The sequence below is a fragment of the Paroedura picta genome, chromosome 4 (assembly GCF_049243985.1).
Source record: "Paroedura picta isolate Pp20150507F chromosome 4, Ppicta_v3.0, whole genome shotgun sequence".
Classification (NCBI taxonomy): domain Eukaryota; kingdom Metazoa; phylum Chordata; class Lepidosauria; order Squamata; family Gekkonidae; genus Paroedura; species Paroedura picta.
In genome coordinates, this window is record NC_135372.1 from 59,041,209 (window position 1) to 59,067,255 (window position 26,047).

General features: G+C 41.1%; 1 protein-coding gene across 4 annotated transcripts in view; it reads left to right on the forward strand.

Annotated features, from left to right (window-relative positions):
• The first annotated feature begins 538 nt into the window (after positions 1-538).
• The window catches only part of EVI5 (ecotropic viral integration site 5), a 91,111-nt gene continuing 65,602 nt past the window's right edge, over positions 539-26,047 (forward strand). For 3 of the 4 annotated variants that reach the window (XM_077333004.1, XM_077333008.1, XM_077333005.1), the window contains exon 1: positions 539-593. In XM_077333004.1, the coding sequence (XP_077189119.1) occupies positions 558-593 (36 nt within the window). In that variant the 5' untranslated portion in view covers positions 539-557. Of the gene's footprint in view, positions 594-6,253; positions 6,408-26,047 lie in introns of those variants that run through there. The other variant, XM_077333006.1, reaches the window with a different exon arrangement.

Here is a 26,047-nt window from a genome sequence, read left to right on the forward strand (position 1 = left end):
ATTAAAAACTTGAGACTTTTTCAGATTTGTGGGAAAATATGTCTTATCTGTCAATGACTCCAGTCTCTGGATTTAATATCTGGCCATATTGAAATATATTTAAGAAACAAAGATTTTATAAGAAGCAGTAAAATATCTCCTCTAAATAAGCATAAACAACTAACATTTCCTTTTTAAAAATCCACTATGGTAGAAACTACTCTCAGTCTATATGAACTGTATGTTTAGTGATAAATATTTTGTTGAATTCAATGGTGCTTACTCCTAAGTAAACAGGGATGAGATTGCAGCCATATAGCTAACCCTATGTACATTTATCCAGTAATATGCCCCACTGAGTCTCTGCTCCAAATATAGTATGCAGATTGAGGTGTATAAAAATTATTATTTTATTCCTCTATCAACCCACCTCAGTGTTTCAGATGCAAACACTAGAAAGAAGTCTATAGGCAAATCCAGGAATATTGCTGGCTCCACCCTTCAGAGGGAGTGTTAAACCTAAGCCAAGCCCACTTTTCTTCTCTCTCTCCCCACCTAGGAAAAGGTTTGTTTCTAGCATGGCTGCTACGTCTAGGCGCCGTAGTTTACCGCAGGTAATAGTAATTTCTTTCTTACTTAAGCTTTTAAAATCAATGTTTTTCTGTAGTTGCTCAGTCCTAAATTGTTAGCTTTTTTTAATTAGAAAGACTACACAAATATTTTGGGACAATGTTGTTTAAAATTCATTTTTTCCCTGCAGAGGTAGCTTGAAACTTACTAGTGAAAAGACCACACACCTGGGAGCTTACAGTACATGTTGCCATTTGGGTGTAGGTATTAGTATTACAAGTACACATGTGCATGTAATAATAATGATTCTGTTGTCAATAATAGTCTCTACTTGTTATAGGCTAATTCTTTGGTGATGAAATGGGAGAAAATCACAAGTGTTTCCTAAAATAATGAAGACTCTTTGGGCTCTAGAGGTGGTCAAACAAGTTTGTGTAGCTGTTTCAGGCAGAGGGAGAATGATTTTAACCTGTTCTAAAGTAATCCTTGAAATGACAGTTGGGCAAAAAATCCTTATTTGTATTAATTCACAAAAATATGAAGAGTAGCTATTGTCATAATAAACAATTAGTTGAAAATGCAATATGTTTATCAGTTTTTGATTACATTTAAACAAATTGTGTGATACACATGTTTTGATAACAATGCTTTATGTAGGCATTTTGGCAAACAAATGAGTAATGAGAACTGATAATTAAATAAATAAAAGCTGCCAGGCACCTTTGATATCTCCACCACATGCAGCATGTTAGCCATAGTAGCTTCAAGAAATAAATATGTTCTGAATACAGAGAACCAGCTTTTCATCTGCCCTAGGGTTGTGCCTTCAGTAGTAACTTTCTGCAGGCTTTGGGAGGTGCTAATATGTAGCCCCAAGCTATTTTAAAGGCATAGGAATTGACCTTACTGTATACTTATGGCCTCAAGGCAACTATATTTTTAACTTGTGAACTCTTCACAATCAGTAATCCTGTAGTTGACCAATTTACTGATTTGTTAGCACTTCTAGAAAAAAGACAGTTATTGCTGGGTAAAATAACGAAACCCGTAGGTTAAAGAACTGATCCAGTTGTTGAGAGAGATTTAAAATTTGCAACAAAACTCCTCTAGATTGCTATTAGTGTATCTTCAGAAGAGACATGTTTTTATGGCCATATGTCTGAATCAGGATCTGGTCTGTCTGTGAAGGCTTATGCTGCAATATTTTCAAAGGCTTTTGTTTTGTTTTGTTACATCAACCAAATTTGGTGACTTGCTTGTAGAGAATCTGGGGAATGAAATAAATCTTGCTTGCAAAAATGCTATCTATGATAGAATCTTTTGTTATTTAACAGCAGTGCAGTCTTATGTACTGTTACTCAACCCAAAGATAATTGATTCCATTTGGCCAAAACTGGAATAATTCTGTATAACATTGTACTTTTACTCTGTTAGTTTTGCCTAAAAGAGCAAGCTGAACTGCAGCAACTAAAGTAGAGCTGACTTTCTTCCCATACCCCTATTATGATCGTAAGGTATGTCTGTTTCTCCCTTCAGTACGCACATCATTTATCATTCAGGTACAATAACAGGCACAATAAAATCAGAGTCCAGTAGCACCTTTAAGACCAACGAAGATTTATTCAAGGCACGAGCTTTCAAGTGCAAGCACTCTTCCTCAGACTTGCACTCAAAAGCTCACGCCTTGAATAAATCTTTGTTGGTCTTAAAGGTGCTACTGGACTCTGATTTTATTGTGCTACTTCAGACCAACACAGCTACCCATTTGAATCTATCGTTTGGGTAGTTAATAGCATACACTAGGGGCTGCTGACTGAGGAAAACTGGATGATTTCTAGTTGTTAATTCACTGCCAGAGGTTGTAATGAAGGTAATCAGCATATGCTTTTAAAAGAGGACTAGATAAAATCTTGGAAGATAGATCCAATAGTGGCTACTACATGAGGGAATATCTACAATCAGAGACAGTACACTTCTGAATGCTAGTGCTGGGAGGTAATACATTTCTCTTTTGTTTCAGCTTCAATCTGACAAATTCAAAAGCATGCTAATTTCTTGTTTATTAGCAAACCTATCAGTCTACTGTGCATTTTGGATTTCTCTCCAATTAGGTTTGCCAATCTCCAAGTAGTGTCTGGAGGTCTCCCACTATTGACGTGTAGGTGATAGAGATGGGTTCAAATGGAGGAACAGGATACTTTGGAAGGTGGACTCTATGGCATTATGCCCACTTCAGTCACTTCCTTCTCCAAGCTTTGCCTTGTTTGGGGAAATCTGGACCTGGTAACCCTACCCCCCCCCCCCATGGATCAGTCATCAACCTATTTTGTCATAGCTTATTTCTTCCAGGGGGCACCCTCAGAACAAGAGAACCCATGGAGGAAGTGAATTTGATGCTGCTACAGGCATGGCATTTATAACACTGTAAAAATAAATGGACAGAAATAGGACTGTGGATGCATGTATAAAAGGGGTTGGAAAAATGAGTTATAGCCATTGCTTAGAAATAATCATGTATGAAATACAACAGTTTGAGTCAGGGGCACATTTAAGTCCGACAAAGTTTAATTCTGGGTATAATTAATTTGTCTTGGCATCTCCCCCCCCCCCCACACACACACCTATATGTAAGGCTTGAGGCAAACTGTTTAAACATATCTGACATCTGGCATGCACGTGAAAGTTTATATCCAGAATTAAACTTTGCTGGTCTTAAAGGTGCTCCTGAACTCAAATTTTGTTTTATTGCTTCAGACCAATACAGCTACTCACCTGAATCTACATACACAAAATATTTGTGATACTTCCAGAAAATAAAACCAGCAGTTCATATGAACTATTATTTTAATAAATATATATGTCAAATGCTATCAAAAATACAAACTGTCATTTGATAATTTACCAAAAAACAAATGCTCAGGTTTTGCACCTGCAGAATCTCTCTCTAGCAAGGGAAGTCTTATCTTCAATAGCATTATATACTGCCTTAGACTTACTTTTAAAAATTGTCTATTGCAAGGTTCACAATTACAATGTGTGTTATTTTTACAGGGCAGCTGCCTTATACTGTGTCTAAAAACATGGTCAGCAGATTATTAAGTAGTGGGTTACTTTAAAAGGGAATTGGAAAAGTAAGTCCTTGACAGTACAGTGCCATTAACTTCTACTCTTTAGGACCAAAATGGTATCTCTTCAGAGCCAGAATTTGCCCCAGCAGTTGTGCTTACTGATACATGCAGAAGATTCTTGCTGGGTAGTCGAATAACATACGTCCTTTATTTCCAACATTTTGGAGACTGTGAAAAAGTGAACAAACACATAGATAACATACAGCTTATGTGCTTGAACTTTATAACATGAGGGTCCTCTTATGTATTAAAAATTAGTTTAACAGAAATGAAGTTTCCAGGTCCTCCCAGCCATTGGTGGGGGGTGGGGGGCATGGTTGCCCGATCCAGGTTGGGAAACTCCTGGAAATTTGGAGATGGAGCCATAGAATCCACCTTCCATTTTCTCCAGGTAAATTTATCTCTGTAGTCTGGAGATGAGCTGTAATTTCAAGTTCCACTCAAAGGCTGGCATTCTTAAACAGAAAGCAGAGAGTAGGAATAAATGAACACAGCGGAAGAAAGGAAGTAGTGGGGTCCCACAAGGACCAGTATTTGGGGTAGTGCTATTTAATTTGTTCAGCAGGCAACTTCAAGGGAAGATTTTGGCCTCTGTGTTACTGGCTGGTCACTGAAACAGGATACTGAATTAGATGGTTTGATCCAGCAGCATGCTTATGTTCTTAAATGCTTTCATCATTTTAGATGGCTCCTGCAGCATACATGCCTGCTTTTATTACTGCTCTTGCTGTGGGGCTGTCTGGTTGTTTATAATCTAGTTGCCAGTCACCCTTTTGTTTTGCATTGTTCTTGCAAATTAAGTGCTGTTGAGGAACATCTGCCTTCTTCCCTGCTTCTGTGCCTTGCTATAGTTGCCTAATTACTTGAGGGTGGGTTGGGTTGGAGTGATGAGAAATGAGGAAGTTGCTGATTTGACTAAGTTGCCGCAAAACTTAAGTCATATTTGAGGAATGAAGATGCCATTGGAATGGGGGACTAGAAAAAGGAGACCTGGTTTGGGGCACTATGAACTGCATTCTTCAGGAAATGCATTTGGGAATTATACTTTGTGGTTTGTAAAATTTTATGGTTATGAGTTGCGGGAACCTCTATAGTAAGGCCATAGAGTGTTTGGTCATTCCTATAGCTACATATCACTTCAGGGTCCTCCCTGGACCTGGAGTCACACTGTGCACGTTTGAGTTGTTTTAATTCTCCTGGTGGAAGGCTTCCTGCCGGCAACCCTTCTTGCCTGAGCGAAAAAGAAAAAGCTCCTGGCATCATGTGTGGCCCGACATCACTTCTGAGGAAAAATAAGAACTGTAGGTAGAAGATTTTTAAAAAATGAACTTTTTCATTTTTCTTGCAACTTTAGTGTTCAGGAACATCTGCCTTTCCCTATCCCCCCCCCCATATTTTTTCTTGCACAGTAAGGAATGCATCTCCTAAATTTCTTTGAACTGAGTATGCAACATGAAAAACTGCAGAAGGTTTAGGATCAGGTTTTGTGGTAGCAATAATTAGAGAAATCTTGACCTCTGCTTGTGCGCTTTTTCCATAAGAAGCAGGATGCTGGATTATATGAACCATTGCTCTGATCAAGCAGGGCTCTCAAGATGCTTCAGGAGATCACAAGGCAGTAGTTTGTATTAGTTTTAAAATGTAGTACAGATGTTGCAGATATAATAATAGACTGTGTAGAAAAAAGATGCTGCTCCGTCTGATGCCTGCCCTGATCTTGTGGCGATGGGAATGTGCATATTTAGCTGGAAAAGATACTCAGCATATACTAAGAGGTACTCTTTACTACTTTAATATTACAAAACTCTTGCTCTGCCATCTGGCTAGTCCTAAACCAGGCTTGCATCGCAACAGGCTGCCCGCCACTGTACTCATTTGCCTCACTAACAAAAAAAATGCTGGCTACAGGCCTGTATGGGCTGCATGCCTCAGAATACTCCCAAGTAGTGATGCAAGGGACTGCAGCCTTAGATATGTATATATATTGAATGTATATTGTATTGAATAGAACTGTCACTGCTAGCTGTATATGTGATGGTCAACAGGTCTGGTGTGTGATTTGTGCAAAGCAAGGCTTATCTATCCAATCCAAATTGGTTGAAGTTAAAGAAATCCCTGAGAACGAACTCAAATTGGGTATATTCCACTTGCAGAAACCCCCTCCTTTGTCCCGGAGTCTGGGGTGGACCCTCGGGAACAAGGTATAAAGCCCCCCACAGTCCACAATCCAAAGCGGTCTTTTTCTCCGAGAGGTCAACTGTGATTCAGGGTGCTCCCCAGCTCCCGCCTGGAGGCTGGCAACCGCAAGGAAGGCAAAGGTACACCTCGGGCAGAAAACGGCCTTCAAAACCTCTCGAAGTGCGAGACGGGCCGCCACAAAAGCAACCCGCGGTCTTTCCCACTCGGAAGTAAAGTCCTGCGGGATCCCCGGGGCTGACTCCCGGGTCCAGGCCGGCCGGCTCGACGGCTGAGGGGCCTGCTTGGCTGGCTGCCTGCGGCGTGTGCGCGTGCGCGCGGGTCTCTTCCAGGGACGTGGCCCGGTTCCTTGAGGAGCGCGGCGGGCTCAGAGCGGGGCGGGGGCGGAGGCCAGGACGGGGAGAAGGGGAGAGGCGGGAGGCGGGACGCTGTCCGGGCGGGGAGTTCCGACCAAGCGGCCGCCGCGACGGCTCCGGGCCGGGCTGCACAGGAAACTGATGTTCGCACCTCGCCTCCCCGGCAAACGCTTCCAAGGTGAGCCAAGGGGCAGCCCCGGCGGAGGGGGCGAGCGGGTCGCCGGCTTTGCCGCTCCCGTCGGGCTCGGGGGGGGGGGGGGTAAGTCTCCTTGGTCCCCTCGCGGCGGCGGCGGCGAGCGGGGGAGTGTGTGAGCGGCGCCTCTGACGGAGGCATCAGGGACCTCCCAGCCGCGTTCTCGGGGGAGGGGGTCAGGGGCGGCCACGGGCGTTGCTTCTCTCTCTCTCTCTTTCTGCCCCTGCCGCTTCCCTCCTCAGGCCTGTTTTGGCCTGGAAAAGAGTCTCCCTCCCCCCCTCCCCTCTTGGAAGCGGCTGCTGCAGGACCCTCGCCATTTCGGGGGGAGGGGGGGGGGGACATGTGCTGCTGGTATTGCCGAGCCCCACATTCCCATTTCAGTCTCCGAAGTGATTTAATCAGGGTAACCCTCGACTTCCTCCTCCGTTTTTTCTCCCCGCACAGTCCACCGGATTTCCTCTCTGGTAGTGGTGGTGGTGGTGATGAAGAGTGGGGAGTGCCTTTTCCCTTAGGCGCTCATCCTAGCTCCGGGATCAAGGCTCTCAAAAACGGAAGGTCCTGAGAGACCTTTTAAGAAATGCCTGATTTTTAAAGCAGGAGTGTAGATTATGTGGAGATGGAGGGATGATGCAGGTCTTGGACTTGCAGGATAAGAGGGCTCCTGAACATGTACAAAGTACCTCTCCTTGCTGGATAGCTGCTACCAGCACCTACACATGAGGTGAAGAGTCAAGGGCTTCCAGGTCATCCTTGAGTTGTACTGCATGTATTTCTTTAATAGGTTTTAAAACCACAGTGTACTTGGGGAAGGAGAGGATCCTGCTGCAGAAATAACCACATCTCCCCCTACCATGAGAGAGGTTCCTAGCTTAAAGGACTTTAATTAATCCACAGCGGGAGGAGAGGTGAAAAACAGTCATGCCCATCGTTCTGCTGGTCTAGCGTCCCAATAAGTATCTTGAAATAAGGGAATTCTTGAAGAAATGCTTCTTCCCTAAAAAGATTTCCCCTGTATTTATTTGTTTATTAGATTTTTATACCGCACCTCCCTGCAAGTGGGTTTAGGGAAATTCACAACAATGAAATACAAATTAACACTCAATTTAAAACTCAGTGGTGTTTTAGAAGGAAGGCTGGCGGTACTATAGAAAAGATTCGTGCTGCAGTCTAGATTCTTGCATGCAGCTTGATAATGTGCATATATTTGCTCATGTGCAAATACTCTTGTATGTGTTTACCCATTTACCTGCAAAATAGATTCTTGGGATCTCTGGTGGTGATGATCTGTTTTCCCTATACAGTCTTTATACATTTGGATTCTGAAATGTGCTCAAGAGAATAACTCATCTGTAGACATACATTCCTTGACCTGGATAGTCTGCGCTAGCCTGATCTTGTCAGATCTTGGAAGCTAGGCAGGGTCAGCCCTGCTCTGTATTTGGATGGGAGACCACCAAGAAATACCAGGGTCTGTATGCAGAGACAGACAATCGCCAACCACCTCTGAAAGTCTCTAGAAAACCATGTGGGGTTGTCCTAAATCAGCACCAACCCGATGACAAAAAAGACATATTTTATTCAGTGGTTCTCTGAAAGGAGTCAAATGGGATGATAAATGTGTTTGTCTGCCTTTGGTGTGCTAAGCTCTCTGTAGATCTGAGCTGTTAAACTGAAATACAAGTTATTGCAAAGAGATGCATTTTTTGAAAGAAAAAAAACCCTGGAATGCTGGACACATTGGTCTTTTGTTTTGTTTTTTGCTTGTGAAAGGGGAAGCTTTATTTTGATGATTAAAAGAATGTCTAATCTACTGTAAATAAATGCTCCTATACCATTTTTTTCTGAAATAGACTATTTGAGCAAATCTGATATGCTTTTCAAATTGATGCACTTGGTCTTGTAAACCAAAATATGTATTGAGCTTTCATAGACATACTCCCCTTTATTGTGTTATAGATTGATGCTTGCTCCTGTAAAAAGTGTTTTCTAAGTAAATCCTTCATCAGCAACTCTTATTCAAGGCTTGTTTTAAGCCACCCAAGGACAGCTTTCCAGGAAGTTTTGTTTGCTTTTGGAAGAAATTGTTTCCTGAAAACCCCTCTGATAATTCATAAGTGTAAATCTTCTGTAAAAATAAATAAGATTAAATCTTTGCTGATCATTTAGAGCACAACTGAAGTGTATAAGGAAGTCACTTGTATGTTTTTGGTAATTTTGTTAGGCTTAAAAGGGGATCCCAGAGCAAGGGGGCAACATCAGGGGAAGATTTCATCTTCCGTGCCCCATCTTTGGCTGCTCAGAGGAACTGGTTGGCTGCTATATGAGACAGGAGACTGAACTAGGAGGACTCTTCTTATGTTCAAGCAGCATCCTTAAGTTAACCACAGTAAAGCAATTTTGTTACAGCTGTTTTTTAAAAAATTGGCTCCCCTTTGATTCCTTCCTTCTTTTAGTGCACATCATGGGCACAATCTTCTTGGTAAGACTTTTGGAATCCTCCTTTCTGTTATTATTTCTGGATGGCTGTTTGCACTAGGCAAGAAAACTGAATCTTGAGAGAGGAGGAGCAATATAGTCACAGTGATGCAAACATTCTCCCATTTCCAACATTTTGGCCGGGCCTTAGATGTTCACACAAATATGGGATAACCCCAAATGATGAGTACTTTAGGGCAGGGGTAGTCAACCTATGGTCCTCCAGATGTCCATGGGCTGATGTCAGCGTTTGCTGACAGGGGCTAATGGGAATTGTAGTCCATGGACATCTGGAGGACCACAGGTTGACTACCCCTGCTTTAGGGAGCCCTGTTGTAGAGACAGTAGGCTGTCAAAGCTGAGCTTCAGAAGAAGGCCATCATCTGGGAAATCCATCCTACGTGGTTAAGAGGCTAAGGTAATGGCACAAGTTAGATTTCAGTTGTGTTTTTAGGTTTTCATATGTTGTCGCAGTTTGGAGCTAGGCTAAAGAAACTTCCAGAAGCTTTGTCAGAGTGAACATTAGATGTATACTTACTATGGCAATCTACTATATTTTTTCCTTGACCTAGTTTCTATATCTGCACATATTCTTAGTATTTTCCTGAGATGTAGTGCTTTTCTGTGTTGAGAGATTTAATACTTTCACAACAACATGTAAAAGGGCAGGAATCACATTCAGTTTTTCTAGCATTTTAATTATTTTTCTCAGCAGAGCTAAGGACAGTGCATATGTACTCCCATTCCCCAGTGCTGTGTACTAGTTAGAGTATTGGACTTGGAGAGGGAAACCCAGGTCTGAATCTGCAGTCTGTTATGAAAACCTGCCGGGTGACCTTGGGCAGGTCATATACCCTTAGCTTAACATAACCTATCCCACAGGGTTGTTGTGAGGATACAATAAAGGAGATGAAAATAATTTAAGCCACTCTGGGTCCCCATTGAGGTGGGGTATAAATGAAATAAGTACAAGAAATAAATCCTCACAACACCACTGAATTAGATTAGGCTGAGAGCATGTGACGGGCCCAAGTTTATCTAGGAAGTGTCATAGCCATGGAGGGATTTGAATCCAGATCTCTCCAATCCAAGGCCAGGGCTCTAGTCACTGCATTGGTCCAATACACTAGACTAGCTCACATTAAAATGACTGTAGATTAGATGTAAAATACTATTATCTGTATCCTCAGATTTTTTTTTTCAAGTGTGTCTACCTTCTATTCTAATTAAACCTTAAAAATGTACTTTACTGTTTGGAAGTCATAGTAAATAAGTAATGGGGGAAAAGTATTGGACATTTCACTGTGAATGATACCCCCCCCCAAAAAAAAATCTACATCCATTAACTGTAGAATTTTGTTGCTGCAGTTCTTTTCTTGTACTTCCGGAGAGACCAAGGAGAAAATGCAGCAAACGTTTTTTTTTTAATGTCAGCATTCAATATGCTATTTTACTTCCTCAGTATCATGAATACACAGTGCAGTTTACACAACAGATATAAATAAGTTGTGAAGTACATAGAGTATAGAATGGTAGAGAACTGAAAACAAAGTGGCAGAGAACTGCCACTAGCAAAAATTAAACTGGGACTGAGAGCACTTGAAAGCAGTTTTCATGTTTTCATTTCATATTTACTTAGAATCATAGAGTTGGAAGGGGCCTCCTGAGTCATCTAGTCCAGCCCTCTGCACTATGCAGGAGAGTAGGTCCCCCTAGTTTTACTTGGCAGTCTTCTAACATAATGCATGCACTCTCATAATACTATGAACATTTGCTAATACTCAGATGTATGTGTTTGGCTGCCTGTATTGTACAGAACAAGACCAGGAAACCCTAGACTGGATCTTGATTCCTGTTGCAGTTACATTGGATTCCAAGTAAATATTTGGTTCCACATGGGGCGTTTATTTCATTTATACCCTGCCTGTTTTCCCGACAAGGATCCAAAGCAGCTTACATAATTATCCTATCCTCCATTTTATTCTCACAACGACCCTGTAAAGTATCTTAGGATGAGATTAGGTGACTGGATAAAGGTCATTCAAGCTTCCATGACAAAGGGGATTTCAGTCTGGGACTGCCAGATCCTAGTCTAACTACTGTTGCTTATTTTCCTTAAACTATCACTGTGTTCTAGCATTAATACTGATTTCAGTGAGCTTTAGTCCACAAAATTTTATGCCATAATGATCAATTCGTTTTTAAGATGGTACAAGACTTCTTCATAAATACCAGAACTATTTTTAAAATATAGTTTTGTCTCAGTTTTAAGAGTTGTTGAAACAGCTTACAAACGTTAAAAATACAGATGGTAAAAATTGCCATAACAAAAATTTATGATACAAGCAGCATAATTTTTTTAAAGAGACCAGTGCCAAAACCAGACATAAAAACAGCAAGCATCAAAAAGTTTGTATGCTATGGGTAAAATATATGAAAGTGTCTGGCTTCTCCCATATCTGTTTGCACAGTCAGTTCCTTCTAAGGATTCAGGTCTCATTTGTCCTAAATTACATCCAACTCCCCTCCCTTCTGCATGTATATCGGGAAAGTTGCTGTGCTTATTTAAAGGGAATGGTCTCCTTTAAAACAAGATTGAAACAGTTATTTGCTGTAGAAAGTCTATTGAGGGCGAAGAAAAATGACATCTATTGTATTCCAAGATTAGCATATGTAATCTATTAATGTTTAATTTAGGCTGATTCTGGCTAGTATTTGGATGGGAGACCCCCAAGGGTTTGGGTGGTAGTTCCTCCAAGGAACTCTAGAAGTTATAACATGGAGCCAGTAAATGGCAATCTGCCTCAGGATGCCCCTTGTCTGTCTGCTGGACAATCCTTGGATCTCCTAGCTATACAGATGCCATTCAGTAGACAACAAATGGCCCGAGGTAATATAATGCCTGGTACATGGACACATTCTCTCCACACTAATATGCACACTAAGCAACCTGGAAGGAAGTAGTACACATGCAGACATCTTACATCTGATGTTCTCATCTAACGAGTTTAAATCTTCTGGCAGCTCACACAACAGCAGCCTACCACCAGCTACTTCTTTGCAAGCAAACAAAGAGCAAAAAGTAACAAGAATGTACATCAACAACAGTAAGCCTGCTCCATGGAGGAACGGTGCATGAAGATGGACTCCCCTCCCCAGAAAAAGGGGAATCCATGCTCCTGCGCATGCTGGTCAGAACAGTCTAAGCAACATGTGTTGGTGTTTGTAGGAGTGAAACAATGTGTTTTTTTTTGTGAGGAAAAAGGCTGGATGTGTTCCATAGTGCAGTTCCCTAACCACACACAGGATGGAGCCTCTGTCTTCCAACAAAACCTGGTCCATGACCTACATTGCCCCTCTCCTGTCCTTTCCATGTAGGCAATGCCTAAAGGGCTTTCATGTGTAGTTATAGATAAACACAGGTTCAGCAGGTTCCCCATGACTTTGAAAGTTGCATGGCAGATAGAACAACAGGAGATACAGCTTCCACCACCATTGCACCTCTTTTGTTGTCTGTGATACACTCTGCTAGAAGAAACTAGTAATTGCACTTCTGGGCAGCTGGATTATTACTAGCTACTGCTACTCATGGTTTTGCTGATCTCACATAGCTAGAATTGAACAGAGAAAAGGAACAGAGAAAATCCATGCCTGGTGAAGGACATCTATGTTGCCTTTGGAGAGACAAGAAACTTTGGAATGGCAGTGGTAATGATCTCCAATAAATAGGCAAATAATTAAGTTTTCCGTAGGAGTTGATGAACCATGTCAACACTCCTCTGGCTCTCATATATCATCCCACTCCTTTGGTCCATCAGGTGGCTATTTGGGTAACTTTTTTTTGGCAGTCTTAGATGAGCCATTCTTTCTCAGCCTAACTTATGTCACAGTGTTCTTACAAAGACAGAACCACATACACCACCCCAAACTTTGTGGAGGAACAGAGGGATAAAAAAAAATTATCAATGGAAAACTCAACCTATCTAATATTGAGAGTCATACTTGATCTGTTCTTTGTTATGGCTTTGAAAAAGGAGTGGTTGGCCTGCAATATAAATTGGCGGAGTCTGGGAACACCCCAGTGCCTTCATCAGTGTACGGTGGAAGCCCCTGTATATTTGGTACTTGAAGATCCTTTTGCCAACACAATGCATACTTTGTGTGTGCTGTGCAACCCATTACCTGTTTAATGAGAGGATTTTTAGGCAGAGCTGTCTCCATATTTTACAGAATGGTTGCCACATGTGCAAGGGTGGGTTATGGAGTAGTCCTCCTTTGAGGTGTAGTTCTACTGGCCATGCTTGTGTGGGGTGCTTTGATCTTGAATCTCTGGTTACAGAATTAGAACCGGGAAGGGGGGGGGTGTTCTGTGGTGGTATGTTTCTGGTGTCCTGAGGCAGAGTTACTGTTAGTATCTTGAAAATATGCATTAGAAATAAACATTGAATTCAGTGAAAGCATTTTAGTTTGTAGAACCTTTCACACTTTCTTCCTTCAAAACTATTAATGGATTAATGGATTAAAACCCACTTTTCAGCCACTACTGCCCCAGGGAGGGGGGTATCTACCGGCAATGTCTAGCCTATGCAGGGAGGGACCCAATCTTCCTAGCTTGGTCTCAACCAATTGCCTGGTGGAAGAAATTATGTGAATATCACGGTCATAGTAGCATAATGTTATTTTGTTGTTGTTTCACAGTTCTGCCAGTATGTGTTTGGGCTCTGCTGATGCATGTAGTTTCAGTGGATATCCTATTCCTGTTCATTGGTGTAAGTCAAGGATGGGATGCTGCTATTAGTTTTCTGCATCAGTTCCTGTTATGTGCAAACTTTTGCTTGGCTGCCAAATTGTCTGCCTAACTAGACCATGTTATCTGATGGACCGTCTTCCTGAAATTTTGGCACTTTTTCTATTCACTTTTGTTTGAGCTCATCCCGTTTAATTGGTTTATTTAAAACAGGAGTTAATTAAATAAATCTATTGATGATTGCAAATTATATTATGCTAAATAAATCTTCTTATTCAATAATTTATCAAGGTCCTAACAATAAGAATGCATGAATAAAAGTATCATTAAAATAATACAAATTAATAAAGGATTAGCTAATGAGTGGGCTTTTTAGCTCTATTTGGATTAAGTGGGCTTCAATTTACTGAATGTAAAAAAGAAAGGATAAGTAAAAATAGGTTAAGGGGATCCTTTGGAAATACTGGAGAACTGAAAGGGATAATTGATAGCTCATTAAAGGCAAAAAAAGATTCATGATAATCAGGATATTCTGCATGCCTGTAATTTTCTAGTGACTTCCTTGGCAAAACTCTCTGAAAAGGATAAATTATTTTATGAAATGGCAGTAGAATGTCTATGATGGAATATAAATTGTAATAAAATGCTTATGCTAGAATAGAATTTAATATTTTAATCCCCTTAATTAGAAAACTGATTCTTAATACATTTAGCATTCTGTCCCCATGTTGGAATGCAGTAAGATGATTTCTGATCCTTCTCAGGGTCTCAGCAAATATAGTCTCACATAACATAACAGACATCTCTAATACTGTTGTGAAGTCTAAAACTTCATTTGGAGGTTTAGCCTTCAACTCCCCCCCCCCTCTCAGTAATGGTCATTGAACTTGTTCTCTTTTTAAAGCAAGCTAAATGATATTGGTCTCCTCTCAAAGTGGCAGTGCAGTTCTTTGGAAAGTTACATTATTAAAAATTCTCTGTAATTAAACTGAGTAGAGTAACCACTAGTTTGTTTTGTGACCTGTAAGGACATTTGCTAAAAGTTGCTTAAACACATTTGTGTGTTTCATTTCTAATTCTGCTCTGGATCTTCAACTGCATATTATTTTACTTTGTATGTCTTGTTTCTGTCTGTAGAACTCTTTTGCCACTGTCTTGTGTGAATATTTATTTAAAAATTCATAGGTTAACACAAGAAAATCATTCAAAGATCCCTCCACAAACAAACATCGTACAGGATGGATCCCAGTGATAACATTTAATCAGTCACCTCAGAGCCCCGTGGAATAGTTTGGTCTGGTGTGTTCTATAATGTATAATGATGAGAAATTGTATTTCTTTGGACAGCGTTTTTCACAAAGTAACAGCCGTGAATGCCTTCACTGTGGCCAAGGAAACCTCTTAGGTACACCTGCCTGGTGAGGAGATTGTGTAATTGACATGCTGGTACTTATGGGGAGAGGCCATACTTTGTACCTTTTATGTGGGAGGACAGAAATGAACTAACACTCAACTAACTTTTTAATAAAGAAGAAGTATGTTGCTGTTGCTTCAGGTGGTAGGTTCCTTAAGGGCAGGGGTAGTCAATCTGTGGTCCTCCAGATGTCCATGAACTACAATTACCATGAGCCCCTGCCAGCAAATGCTGGCAAGGGCTCATGGACATCTGGAGGACCACAGGTTGACTACCTCTGCTTTAGGGGGTGCTTCTGCTTCTGATGTTGTTTTGCAAAGTAATTTTTTAAGAAGTCCAGAGTGTGGTATTGTGTGCATAGATAACAGGTGTCATTTTGAGGCTCGTGCAGGATACTTTTTAGTGTCACAGCTGTAGCTTTGTCAACAGAGTTATTTGGAGTTGTCTGGCCATGTGCCATTTGGTAAGTAGTAGTACACTTCTTTCATCCTTACCTATGAGAATGTGTATATATAATATAACACACTTTATTTACACATACACACACACATATTTGAGAGTATACCCTATATGTAACAGAATATATTCAAGATTCTTTCTTTCATGACTTATACATTTATTGTTCTGGTATACAGAAACTATAATTTTCTGGGTTAAAGAGCAAGCAAGTTGAATTTTGGCACTTGAGTAATGATCTTATTGTTCAAGAATGTACTATGACAAGTAAGTTGGATGGCTAGAGTGGGAACTGTGAAAATGAAGGCAGGTCATGTTTGTAAGAAATGCACATGTATTCTAGTAATCTCCAGCATGGGGCCCACCAGTGCATTTACAGTTGCTCACTTGGTTCTTTCTCACAGCAAAGAGCCAATCCTGGCTTTCCTTGGTTTCATTAGAGCAGGATATACTTCATAATAGCCAAGGGCATAACCTTTTGTCTTTAGGCAGTACCTATTCAGAAACAGCTGCTTCTATCTAGGATGGCACATATCTTGGAATCTCCCAATATTTTTTTCATTATTCCCAGCTATAAAGTCAGCTGTTCTCTATATAAAGTAACTATATATAAAGCCACTAACTGTTCTCAAAATTTCAAAGTTCAAGCATGAAGGTTGGAGACAGACTGAATTATTTCAGCTTACAAGAGGGAATAGGACATACTATATTCAGTCAATTGCTGGATATTTCAAGTTTATATATTTATTAAATGACAAAATAACAAATATATATTTATTAAATCATGACGACAGTTGAGCCATAGGATTGCCAAGGGTCAGACTTGACTGAATGACTAACATCATCATCATCATCATCATAAAATACAATAGATATCTTTAAACAGCCACGCGGCGCTCTGCGCCGCGAACTGAATAAAGGAGTAAGGGCTGTGTGGGAGGAGTTAGGGCGGGCCCTGTCCGGGATAAAAACTCGGAGGGGCCAATCAGGAGCCGCGAAGCGGCTCCTGGTTGGCCCCTCTGAGTGTCCATCCCGGCCCAAGCAGCCAATTCGCACGGCTCCCCATTGGCTGCTTCACCCGCCCAGGGAATCTGCCCAGCTGCTCCAGACAGCCACTGGTGAGGGGTGGGCCGCGCCGCCTTCTCCTGGCTGGCGGAGCTGCGACGCGGCGAGGCTGCTCCGCCGGCCGGGAGAAGGCTTGAGAGAGCCACAGGTGGGGGGTGGGCCGTGCCGCCTTCTCCCGGCCGCCGGAGTGGTCTCCAGAGAGCCACGGGTGGGGGGGGGTAGGCCTTCTCCCAGGCCATCTAGCGCCCATTTCATTTGCATGTGAAATGGGCTTTAAATCTAGTTAAATAATAATACCTAAGTTATCTGTATTGTTTCTGTTCTGTTTTATGTGAACCTCCCTGAGCCTTCGGGGAGGGTGGTATACAAATATAATAAACAAATTAATAAATAAATAACTCAAATCACTACTACTTTTCTATTTGTATTTACCAAATCAGACTCCTTGTGGCTCAGGGTGATTTACAGAAAACATTAGATGAGTAACAGTATAAGAAAGTTTGATAACTGAATCAACAATCATAACATGATCAATCAATCATAACATAATATGACATAGCACGTTCAGGTGGCGATTGTGAATGCAATACCATAGAGTGGGTTTATTTAGATAGAAGGGGGTTTCTGGGGGCACAGTAGACGTTATCACCGGCCTTGACCAAACGCCTGGCAAAAGAGCGCTATTTTCCAGGCCTTGAGAGATGCAAAAATATGTCTTGCTTAAGAGGAAAGTGAACTGGTCCATTAAACATATGTAGTACTTTTTCGCTGCCATTTTTTCAAAGCATTCTTTTACGCAAGGAAAAGCCTTGCTCAGACTAAGCTTATTGCTTTAATTCTCCGGAAAGTCCTTGCTCCTGTGTAACTTGTCCTTCACAGCAGAATAGAGACAAATTTCCAAGGTCCACCTATGAAATGCTAGAGGCACCTGTATGCACACTGAGCAGCTTCCAGTTTTAAAGCAGCACAGGCAGACTCCAAGTAATGCAATACTGGTATTTTCCCAGCAGCTGCAAATCCTTACAGTGGACTGCAGACTATATTTTATAGCCTTGTACTTAGTGATTAAATTGATTGATAGATAGATATAATTTTGGCACCACACAAAGACATTTCCACTTGAAAGTAAATGCAGTTAAATGGATCACATAAAAATGTTTATGACTGCTACTTTGGTACTTGATAACCTCCCAGTTTTGCAAGACAGATCATCCTTGTTCCCATTCTGCAGATTGGGGAGGGGGAGGGGGGGTGAGACTGAATTGTTCTATTGCCCCAAGTCTCTCCCATGTATCTATCATATAAGGAAGATGAACTGTAAATTAGTAGATGGCATAATGCTTGTTGTTATACAACCATGGGAAGCTGCAGAACATTTTGTCGATGGTTACATTTCTAGCATTTGCTTTATCATATAAATAAAAAACAAGCTAAATTGTTGCATTATATTTGCATTTCAGCAAAATGTCCCAGCTTAGCATTTTATTGTTTGAGTTGTTTAAACTTTACATATTAAAGTAAAACTACAAAGACCTTTTGTTCGCTCACTGTGTGTCGTTCAGGAGACTCTGTAAGATAGCATTAACATAATAACAAATTCTGTAGTGACCAGAGTTTTTGGACAGGCCTATGACAGAATTTCAGTTGCTTGCCCCCAGAATTCTCAGAAGCTATGGCTGAGCTATTTGAATTTATTTCGTAAAAATCTACGAAGCTTAAATGTGAGTGATATCTTTCTACCTGGAGATATATTACTCTCCATATGAAGCAAACTATGGTAGTTCTTATAACATTCATGATGATATTGTGAGATATTAATTAGAAATTTGCCAAGCAAGCATTTGATGTTAATGCATGCTGCATGATGTGCCTGAATGATCACGGCTCTTTATATGGTTTGCTAGTATTACATTATGTGGTACTGAAACAGCTGTTTCCGTTCATAAACGTTGACTGCTTCCACACGATGATTTTTGCATTGCTTTCATTGCAATTACAAATGCAGAGCTATGTCCAGATGGAGCTTCCGCAATTGAAGGTGCTCTGCACACTTTGATCTTTTTTCCAGCTTGTACACATGTTCCATGTAGGCTATTTGGGTATAGATGTCGTGGCAGCCATGATGATTGAATGACTCTTGTTCTTCACGCATGCTGCATAGCACTGGAATGTCAAAATTTGAAATAGAAAAGTGACAATTGAATGTTATAATGCTATAGTACAATATTTACACACTAAAGGACCATTTCCATAGTTGTTACTTGCCAGCACTTTCTCTCCACATTGACTTCTGGATGCCGGCCCTGATTTTGCAGCTGCCATTCTACATTTGTGGTGTTCTCCAGCACCATCCAGGAGTTTGTTCATGGCTTGCATTTTATACTTCTGTCTGGCCTCGCCACCCTTCCCTTAAAAAAAAAATTGAGCATTTGCAGTAATGCCATCCTCATTGCTACCTGCCCACCCAGTTCCCTTCTCCCCCTCACATGGGTGCCTGCTTGCCACTTCAATCAAGCATTTTGTGCCATCAATTGCCTCCCCCCCCCCCCGGTATAGTGCATATTTGTTTGTTTTAGGATGCTCCTGCATTGTAAACTGCATTTTCTTGGGGGGGGGGGTGTTGGATAAATTAACAAGGTTCCTAATCTCTCTACATGAAGTTGACAAATACTCTGTTTTCCTACATGAAATTGATAAAGAGTGTTCTGCTGAACATTCAGTCTTGCTGAAGTGGGAGATGGGGAGGTGGTGTGTGTGTTATGCTTGTGCTACTTTGGAATTGCGTTGTAGCACAATAATATTCAACATTTTAAAAAATATAGCGGGAAGGAGAGGAGGGTGAGCAGAGACACAGCATGAGTTAGATCGAAAATGTTATCATTTTGAGGAGGGAAACAGTGGAAGAAGCCAATGTGACTTCTGTGTTTCCACTTTAGGTTACTGCGAATTCCCCCCCAGGAGATTGCATTTTCTCAGGATTCAGAAAACATGTGGCAGAGTGGGAGCACATTTGGCATTGTACCTGAATCGCGAGATTTTATTGTGAAAGTAATGGCATCCCGTGGAGCTTTATGAGTGCTGCTATGAAGTTTTTACTGACTGCCGAAATGGCCATGGTGTCTTTCCAGCTATCTTGCAGCTTTCTCTCCTCATTTCCTTTTAGGAAATTGGGAGGATTAGAGTATAACTCATATGAATGGTTGAAAGGAAGGTGTTCCAGTTTAGTAGCCAAGGCAGAAAAAACCTCTATACCTAAACAGCTGTCTTTTGATACTTTTAGTTCAGTACTTTAAATCAGTAGATTGTACTCTCTCTAGTTTGTGGAATCATCTTCACACTGATTTGTCTGCCTTGAAGCCCTGTATGTCTGCCATAGAACCCTTGCTTGTTTCTAATACTACTGAGAAACAGGTTTTTTCAAAAAGTACTAGTTGGTATGTTAAGAAGAAGAAGAAGAAGAAGAAGAAGAAGAGTTGGTTCTTATATGCCGCTTTTCCCTACCCGAAGGAGGCTCAAAGCGGCTTACAGTCGCCTTCCCATTCCTCTCCCCACAACAGACACCCTGTGGGGTTGGTGAGGCTGAGAGAGCCCTGATATCACTGCTTGGTCAGAACAGTTTTATCAGTGCCGTGGCGAGCCCAAGGTCACCCAGCTGGTTGCATGTGGGGGAGCGCAGAATCGAACCCGGCATGCCAGATTAGAAGTCCGTACTCCTAACCACTACACCAAACTGGCTTCTTATCTTTCTACTGCAGTGTGGCCTACTCTATCTTCCTTTCTGGAAACTTATGCAGGATTATTATATTTAACGGGGCAGTGGTGGCCCAAGTTGACAGTGCATGTTTCTGTTTGTTGTGTGCCCTTCTTTAAGGGTCCATGGAAGAAATTTGGGGGTTTAGCTTCAATAAGGTGAGCCTTGTAAAACAACTCTTCCTCTGCTGCCCATTAAGTGCTATTGCAAGTGGGAGAAGGGGCTGCCAAAGATATCCTTAATATACCCTGTTGCCTCCAGAAGTTCTGAATCTGCTGCCCCCCCTCCCCCCGGGACTGAATGGCTTGCTTAAGAATCACAGACATATACTCTTTCTGTCCATAAATAGCTCAAGGCAGCTAGCATTACAGTTGCAATGGAAAGCCTAAATGTTTTACATCTAACGTTAACTCTGACACTTGAGAACCATAAAAATGACTCTCTCTGTCTCTCTCTCTGTCCCTCCCTCCCTCCCTCCTTGAGAAGCCAGGATTAAACCTTGGTGCGTAGCATGTTCAAGACTGTTTTGAAGCATACTTCTATGGTGACAAATTCCAGAGGAATAGCAGTGTTTGCTGCAGCTGGTGTAACAATCTTGTGGCAACTTGAAGACTGACAAAGTAACTGAGGCATAAACCAGAGCATTTGTCTAGAGCTGAAGAATACTCGACAGCATAAACTGGAAACAGCAGAATTTTGTGCATAATGCTCGATGTGAATGTATAATGTGATCTGCCTGTGAAATAAAGTACTAAAGATCGCATCCTGTATCTGACTTTCTAGGTGGTGATTATGTGGAACGAAAAAGTGAATTTTTTATGATGGGGTTAAGATTTTTTTTAGAAAGTTAATTCCAAAGCTAGAAATAAAGTAGAATTTAAAATATATAAAAATATAAGCATATAATAATATCAATATTTTAAAATATGAGAATAAAAGTAATTTAGTGTGATCTAATCTGAGACCTTGGGTCAAATGAGTTGACCATTAGAGGTTAGAGGTTAAAAATATAGCTACCTGACACTTCATGTAGAATTTAGTATTAAATTGTTACTCTCATGTATAACATGGACAAATTAACTTAATACTTTGTTTTAAAAAGCCTGCCCTCCAGGTACAATGCAATAATACCTAATTTGGTAACAGCCGAGTAACATTTAAGTTTATTAGAGGAAAGAAGAACAGCAGCATAAACCCTCTGTCAGAAACAGTTTATGTAGATTAAAATGTTTAAAGGAAGGGTTAAGTGTCTTCTGTCATGCTTGATCTTTATTTTAAGATCATAGCTCTGTATTCTCTGTTGCCAACAAATCTGCAAGGCCATCAGGTAAAATAAATACATTTGCCATATTTATGTTCAATGACTCCCTGCAGTAAAAGATGGCAGTAAAAGATGGCCAGGACGGTACTTGTCCTGGCGCCTGGAAGAATCCCGATTGCTTTTTTGCCTGGGTGCCTCAAAAATGTGATGATATCCTGAAGATCTCCAAGAATTATACTCTTTCCTGGGATGCTAAAGTATAAATTGGTATGGGATAGAATACAGTTCAGTTTTATTCAGTTAAAGCGAAAAATGAAGTAAGACACAACTTCCCAGCTGACTCATAGCATTTAGTTCATTTAGTTCACCAACTGGCATGTGGAGTCCCTCAGGGAGCAGTCTTCTCTCCAATCCTATTTAATATCTTTATGCACCCTCTTGCTCATCTGGAGTGGAGGTTTGGCCTGGGATGTCACCAGTATGCTGATGACACCCAGCTCTTCCTCCTGATGGATGGCAGCCCTGATTCTCCCCCAGAAACATTAGCCAGCGGCCTGGAAGCAGTGACGAGGTGGCTCAAGCAGAATCTTATGAAGCTCAACCCTTCCTGTGGCTGAGGAAGCGTGCCTACCCAACCTGGAGGGAGTGCAGCTATCAGTGGTCCACTCTGCCAGGAACTTGGGTGTGATTCTCGATGCCTTCTTCTCAGTGGAGGCTCAGATCACGACAGTAGCACAACTGGCATTCTATCACGTTTGCCAAGCCAAACTACTAGTGCTCTATTTGTTCCCGGAACACTTAGAAGAAGAGGAAGAAGAAGAGTTGGTTCTTATATGCCGCTTTTCCCTACCCGAAGGAGGCTCAAAGCGGCTTATAGTCGCCTTCCCATTCCTCTCCCCACAACAGACACCCTGTGGGGTTGGTGAGGTTGAGACAGCCCTGATATCACTGCCCGGTCAGAACAATTTTATCAGTGCCGTGGTGAGCCCAAGGTCACCCAGCTGGTTGCATGTGGGGCAGTGCAGAATCGAACCCGGCATGCCAGATTAGAAGTCCGCACTCCTAACCACTACACCAAACTTAGCCACATGATCCATGCGACGGTCACCTCTAGGCTGGACTTCTGCACCTTGCTCTACGCAGGCCTTCCCTTAACCTTGATCTGGAAGCTATAGCATCCAGAACACAGTAGCCAGGCTCCTCACAGCAATACCATGAAGGTCCCATGTTCAATCCACCCTTCAGCAGCTGAGCTGGCTCCTGGTCAAATTCCAGATCAAGCTTAAGGTTCTGGTTATCACCTTTAAGGCTATATGTGCTCTGGGCCCAGTATACCTGAGGGATCGCTTTTCTACCTACACCCTTCAAGGAGCCTTATGGTCCACCAGTGCCAACTACCTGGTGATCCCTGGCCCCAAAGAAGCTTGCTTGACCTCAACCAGGGTCATAGCTTTCTCCATCCTGGCTCCCATCTGGTGGAACTAGCACCCAGAGGAGATCAGGGCTGTAACAGAAGTTGAACAATTCTGTAGGGCCTGTAAAAGGGAGCTACTGCCACCAGGCAGTCAACCTGAGCCAATCACCTCCCATTGGTCCCCGAGCCTCCCTCCCTTCTATGGAAACCATTGCTGATCTATCCAACCCACAGGGTCATCAGTACACAATAATTAACTCAAGGTTCCATTGTTTACCATTCAATTACATAGTTTGTCATTACCATTGTATTGTTATTGTCACAATTATTGAGTTATCTGTATTGTTCCTGTTCTATATAAACCATACTGAGCCTTTGGGGAGGGCAGTACATAAATATAATATTATACATACATACATACATACATACATATATACACACACACACATATATATATACACAGACACACACACATATACATATATACACACATATATACACATATATACATATACGTATATATATACACGTATATATATAAATAAATAAAAGATGGGAATACATTATCAATTTCAGGGAATATATTATCTGATTTCTTTTGTCTTTAATTCGAAGTTTCATTTCAATTTTAACTTGCCATTTCTCTTTTAAATTTAATTTCAACATTTTGGATTTCTTAAATACTCACTTTGAGAGTATTAGACAGTTTAACAGGGAATTTCTTAATTCCCACATTGGTTGGAACTCTAGCCTAGTTTGGGTTGTCAGTCTGTCATATAGATTCTCCTTACAGTTTACTACTTTCAAGCATGCATTGCTCTGCTATCAGATTTTCCTAGTGAAGTTAATGAAATGATTCCATATGTCCCTAATGTTGAATATTGGTCTTATTGTTTTATTCATTGTGTTGATGTGGTTGCCTGTAGGATTGGGGGGGGATTTACAAGGAGAAAGAGAACAGCCTAAGCATTGGTACTGGCATTGCACAGAAAGTAATGTCATCACACCAATGGCATTTGGGTGATGCTCTGCTATTTGGGCAAACTCTATGGTAAAACTGAATTCAACCATAGAGTTTTTGCCCAAATACCAGAATGTCACTGGGATATCTTGTGTGATTCCAACTACAAAGCCTTTTCTTTTTTCCTGGTAAGTCCCCACCCCCCAACCAGCTGATTGGCAACTGGGGATAAAGCCTGGCAGCGTGGAATTCCGCCTCCACACGGTGGTCCAGCAAGTCCATTAACTGATAATTTTATGTACTGTGTTTTTAACCCTAATAATGGTTAAAATACAGGTTAAGAAATCACTAACTGGAAACACATGTATGTGTTTCCAGTATATATTGTGAGGCAAAACTAGTTCAAGATTTTGATATGGCTTTGCATTGATGGCTCTGATAATTCTGGATGGTCACTGTGTTCCTACGTTATATGAATTAAAGTTCTTGTTCATGTAGCAGGGACGGGATAGTATTTACAATTCCTCAAAAGGCACTTGGGCATGGACATCTAGTATTGGCCCTACTCAGTTTGGAAAGCAGTAGCAAAGAAACCAGAATTGGTATTGCTCATGTTTATATAGAATCTGAAAAGCTTTCCTCTGGTCATTGAGTAATATGTTTCTGTGAACTGTACCAATCACTACACTATTATTGCAGTCCTCTGTGGTGAAAGTAATTTGTATGCACTATATTTTTCATTGTGCTTGTTGTTTACATTATCTACTGTGAGAATCAGCAGACAGAATCCACCCCCAATGAATGTGATCTGGCTATATTTCATACAGATCATTTGAATAATGACTGAGTTATTATCTCTTCATTTTTTTATATTGAAGACATATTGCTTAATAGTAAATATTGTGGCATTTATAAGTAATAAATGAGTGTATTTTACAGTTCCCCAAAAGCTTCAGAGTCAAATGAGAATGAGGTGGCTGGATGGAGTTACTGAAGCAGTTGGTGTGAACTTAAATGAACTCTGGGGAATGGTAGAGGACAGGAAGGCCTGGAGGATCATCGTCCATGGAGTCACAATGGGTTGGACACGACTTCGCACCTAACAACAACAAATAATAGCACTGTTAATATATTCTATTTTCACCATTTTATTTTCCACATTTCACTAAGTGTATTTATACCATCTAATAATCTCCTCATTAGGGCACCAGAACTGTCACTGAGGATACAGGAAACAAGATACCAACCCATAGTCTAACCCACAGGCTCTTGTGAGAATAAAATGGAGAAGAGGAGAATGCTGTAAGCCACTTTGGGTTCCCACTGAATGAAGACCAAGTAAACAAATAAATAAATGCACAAAGATACCTCAACTTGTCCAGAAAAAGACATTTGGGTTACAGTGAAAAGCTCATTAAGACCAACAGTTCTTTCTGCTATAGCAATAAAAAGAGCAAAGTCTAGGGCTGTCTCACCTCTGTAGATCTGATTATAGAGAAGATCAGCCAAGTGCAGATTAGTGTTTGCCAGGAGTATTTACATGCAAGATGCTTCTTCCTGATGGTTCTCATATACAAGCCAAGATATTTGTTTTCTTTAACACAATAGAGGCAATCAAGGATAAGGCAGAAATTGCTCTGTGCCAACCCTGCTTTTAAATTAATGGCATCCAGCACCACCACCATAGTCACTGGCTGAATGCAAAAGCAACATAAGTTCTTATATACAATTTATCGTACTTACGGCTTTTAATAACAGCAGGAAATGTTCTCTCCCTCAGAGGAATGATGTGGACACTTATTTTTTTGTAGTAAGCTTTTAGAAATATGCTAAATTTGTTTGGTTAAATGTTTTTCATTTGCATCATAAATAAACATTCTCTGTCGTCCCCTTCTTCTTTTGCCCTCAATTGTTCCCAGCATTAGGCTCTTCTCCAGGGAGTCCTTCCTTCTCATGAGGTAGCCAAAGTATTTAAGTTTCATCTTCAGAATCTGGCCTTCTAAGGAGCAGTCAGGGCTGATCTCTAGGACTGACCAGTTTGTTTGCCTTGCAGTCCAAGGGACTAGCAAGAGTCTTCTCCA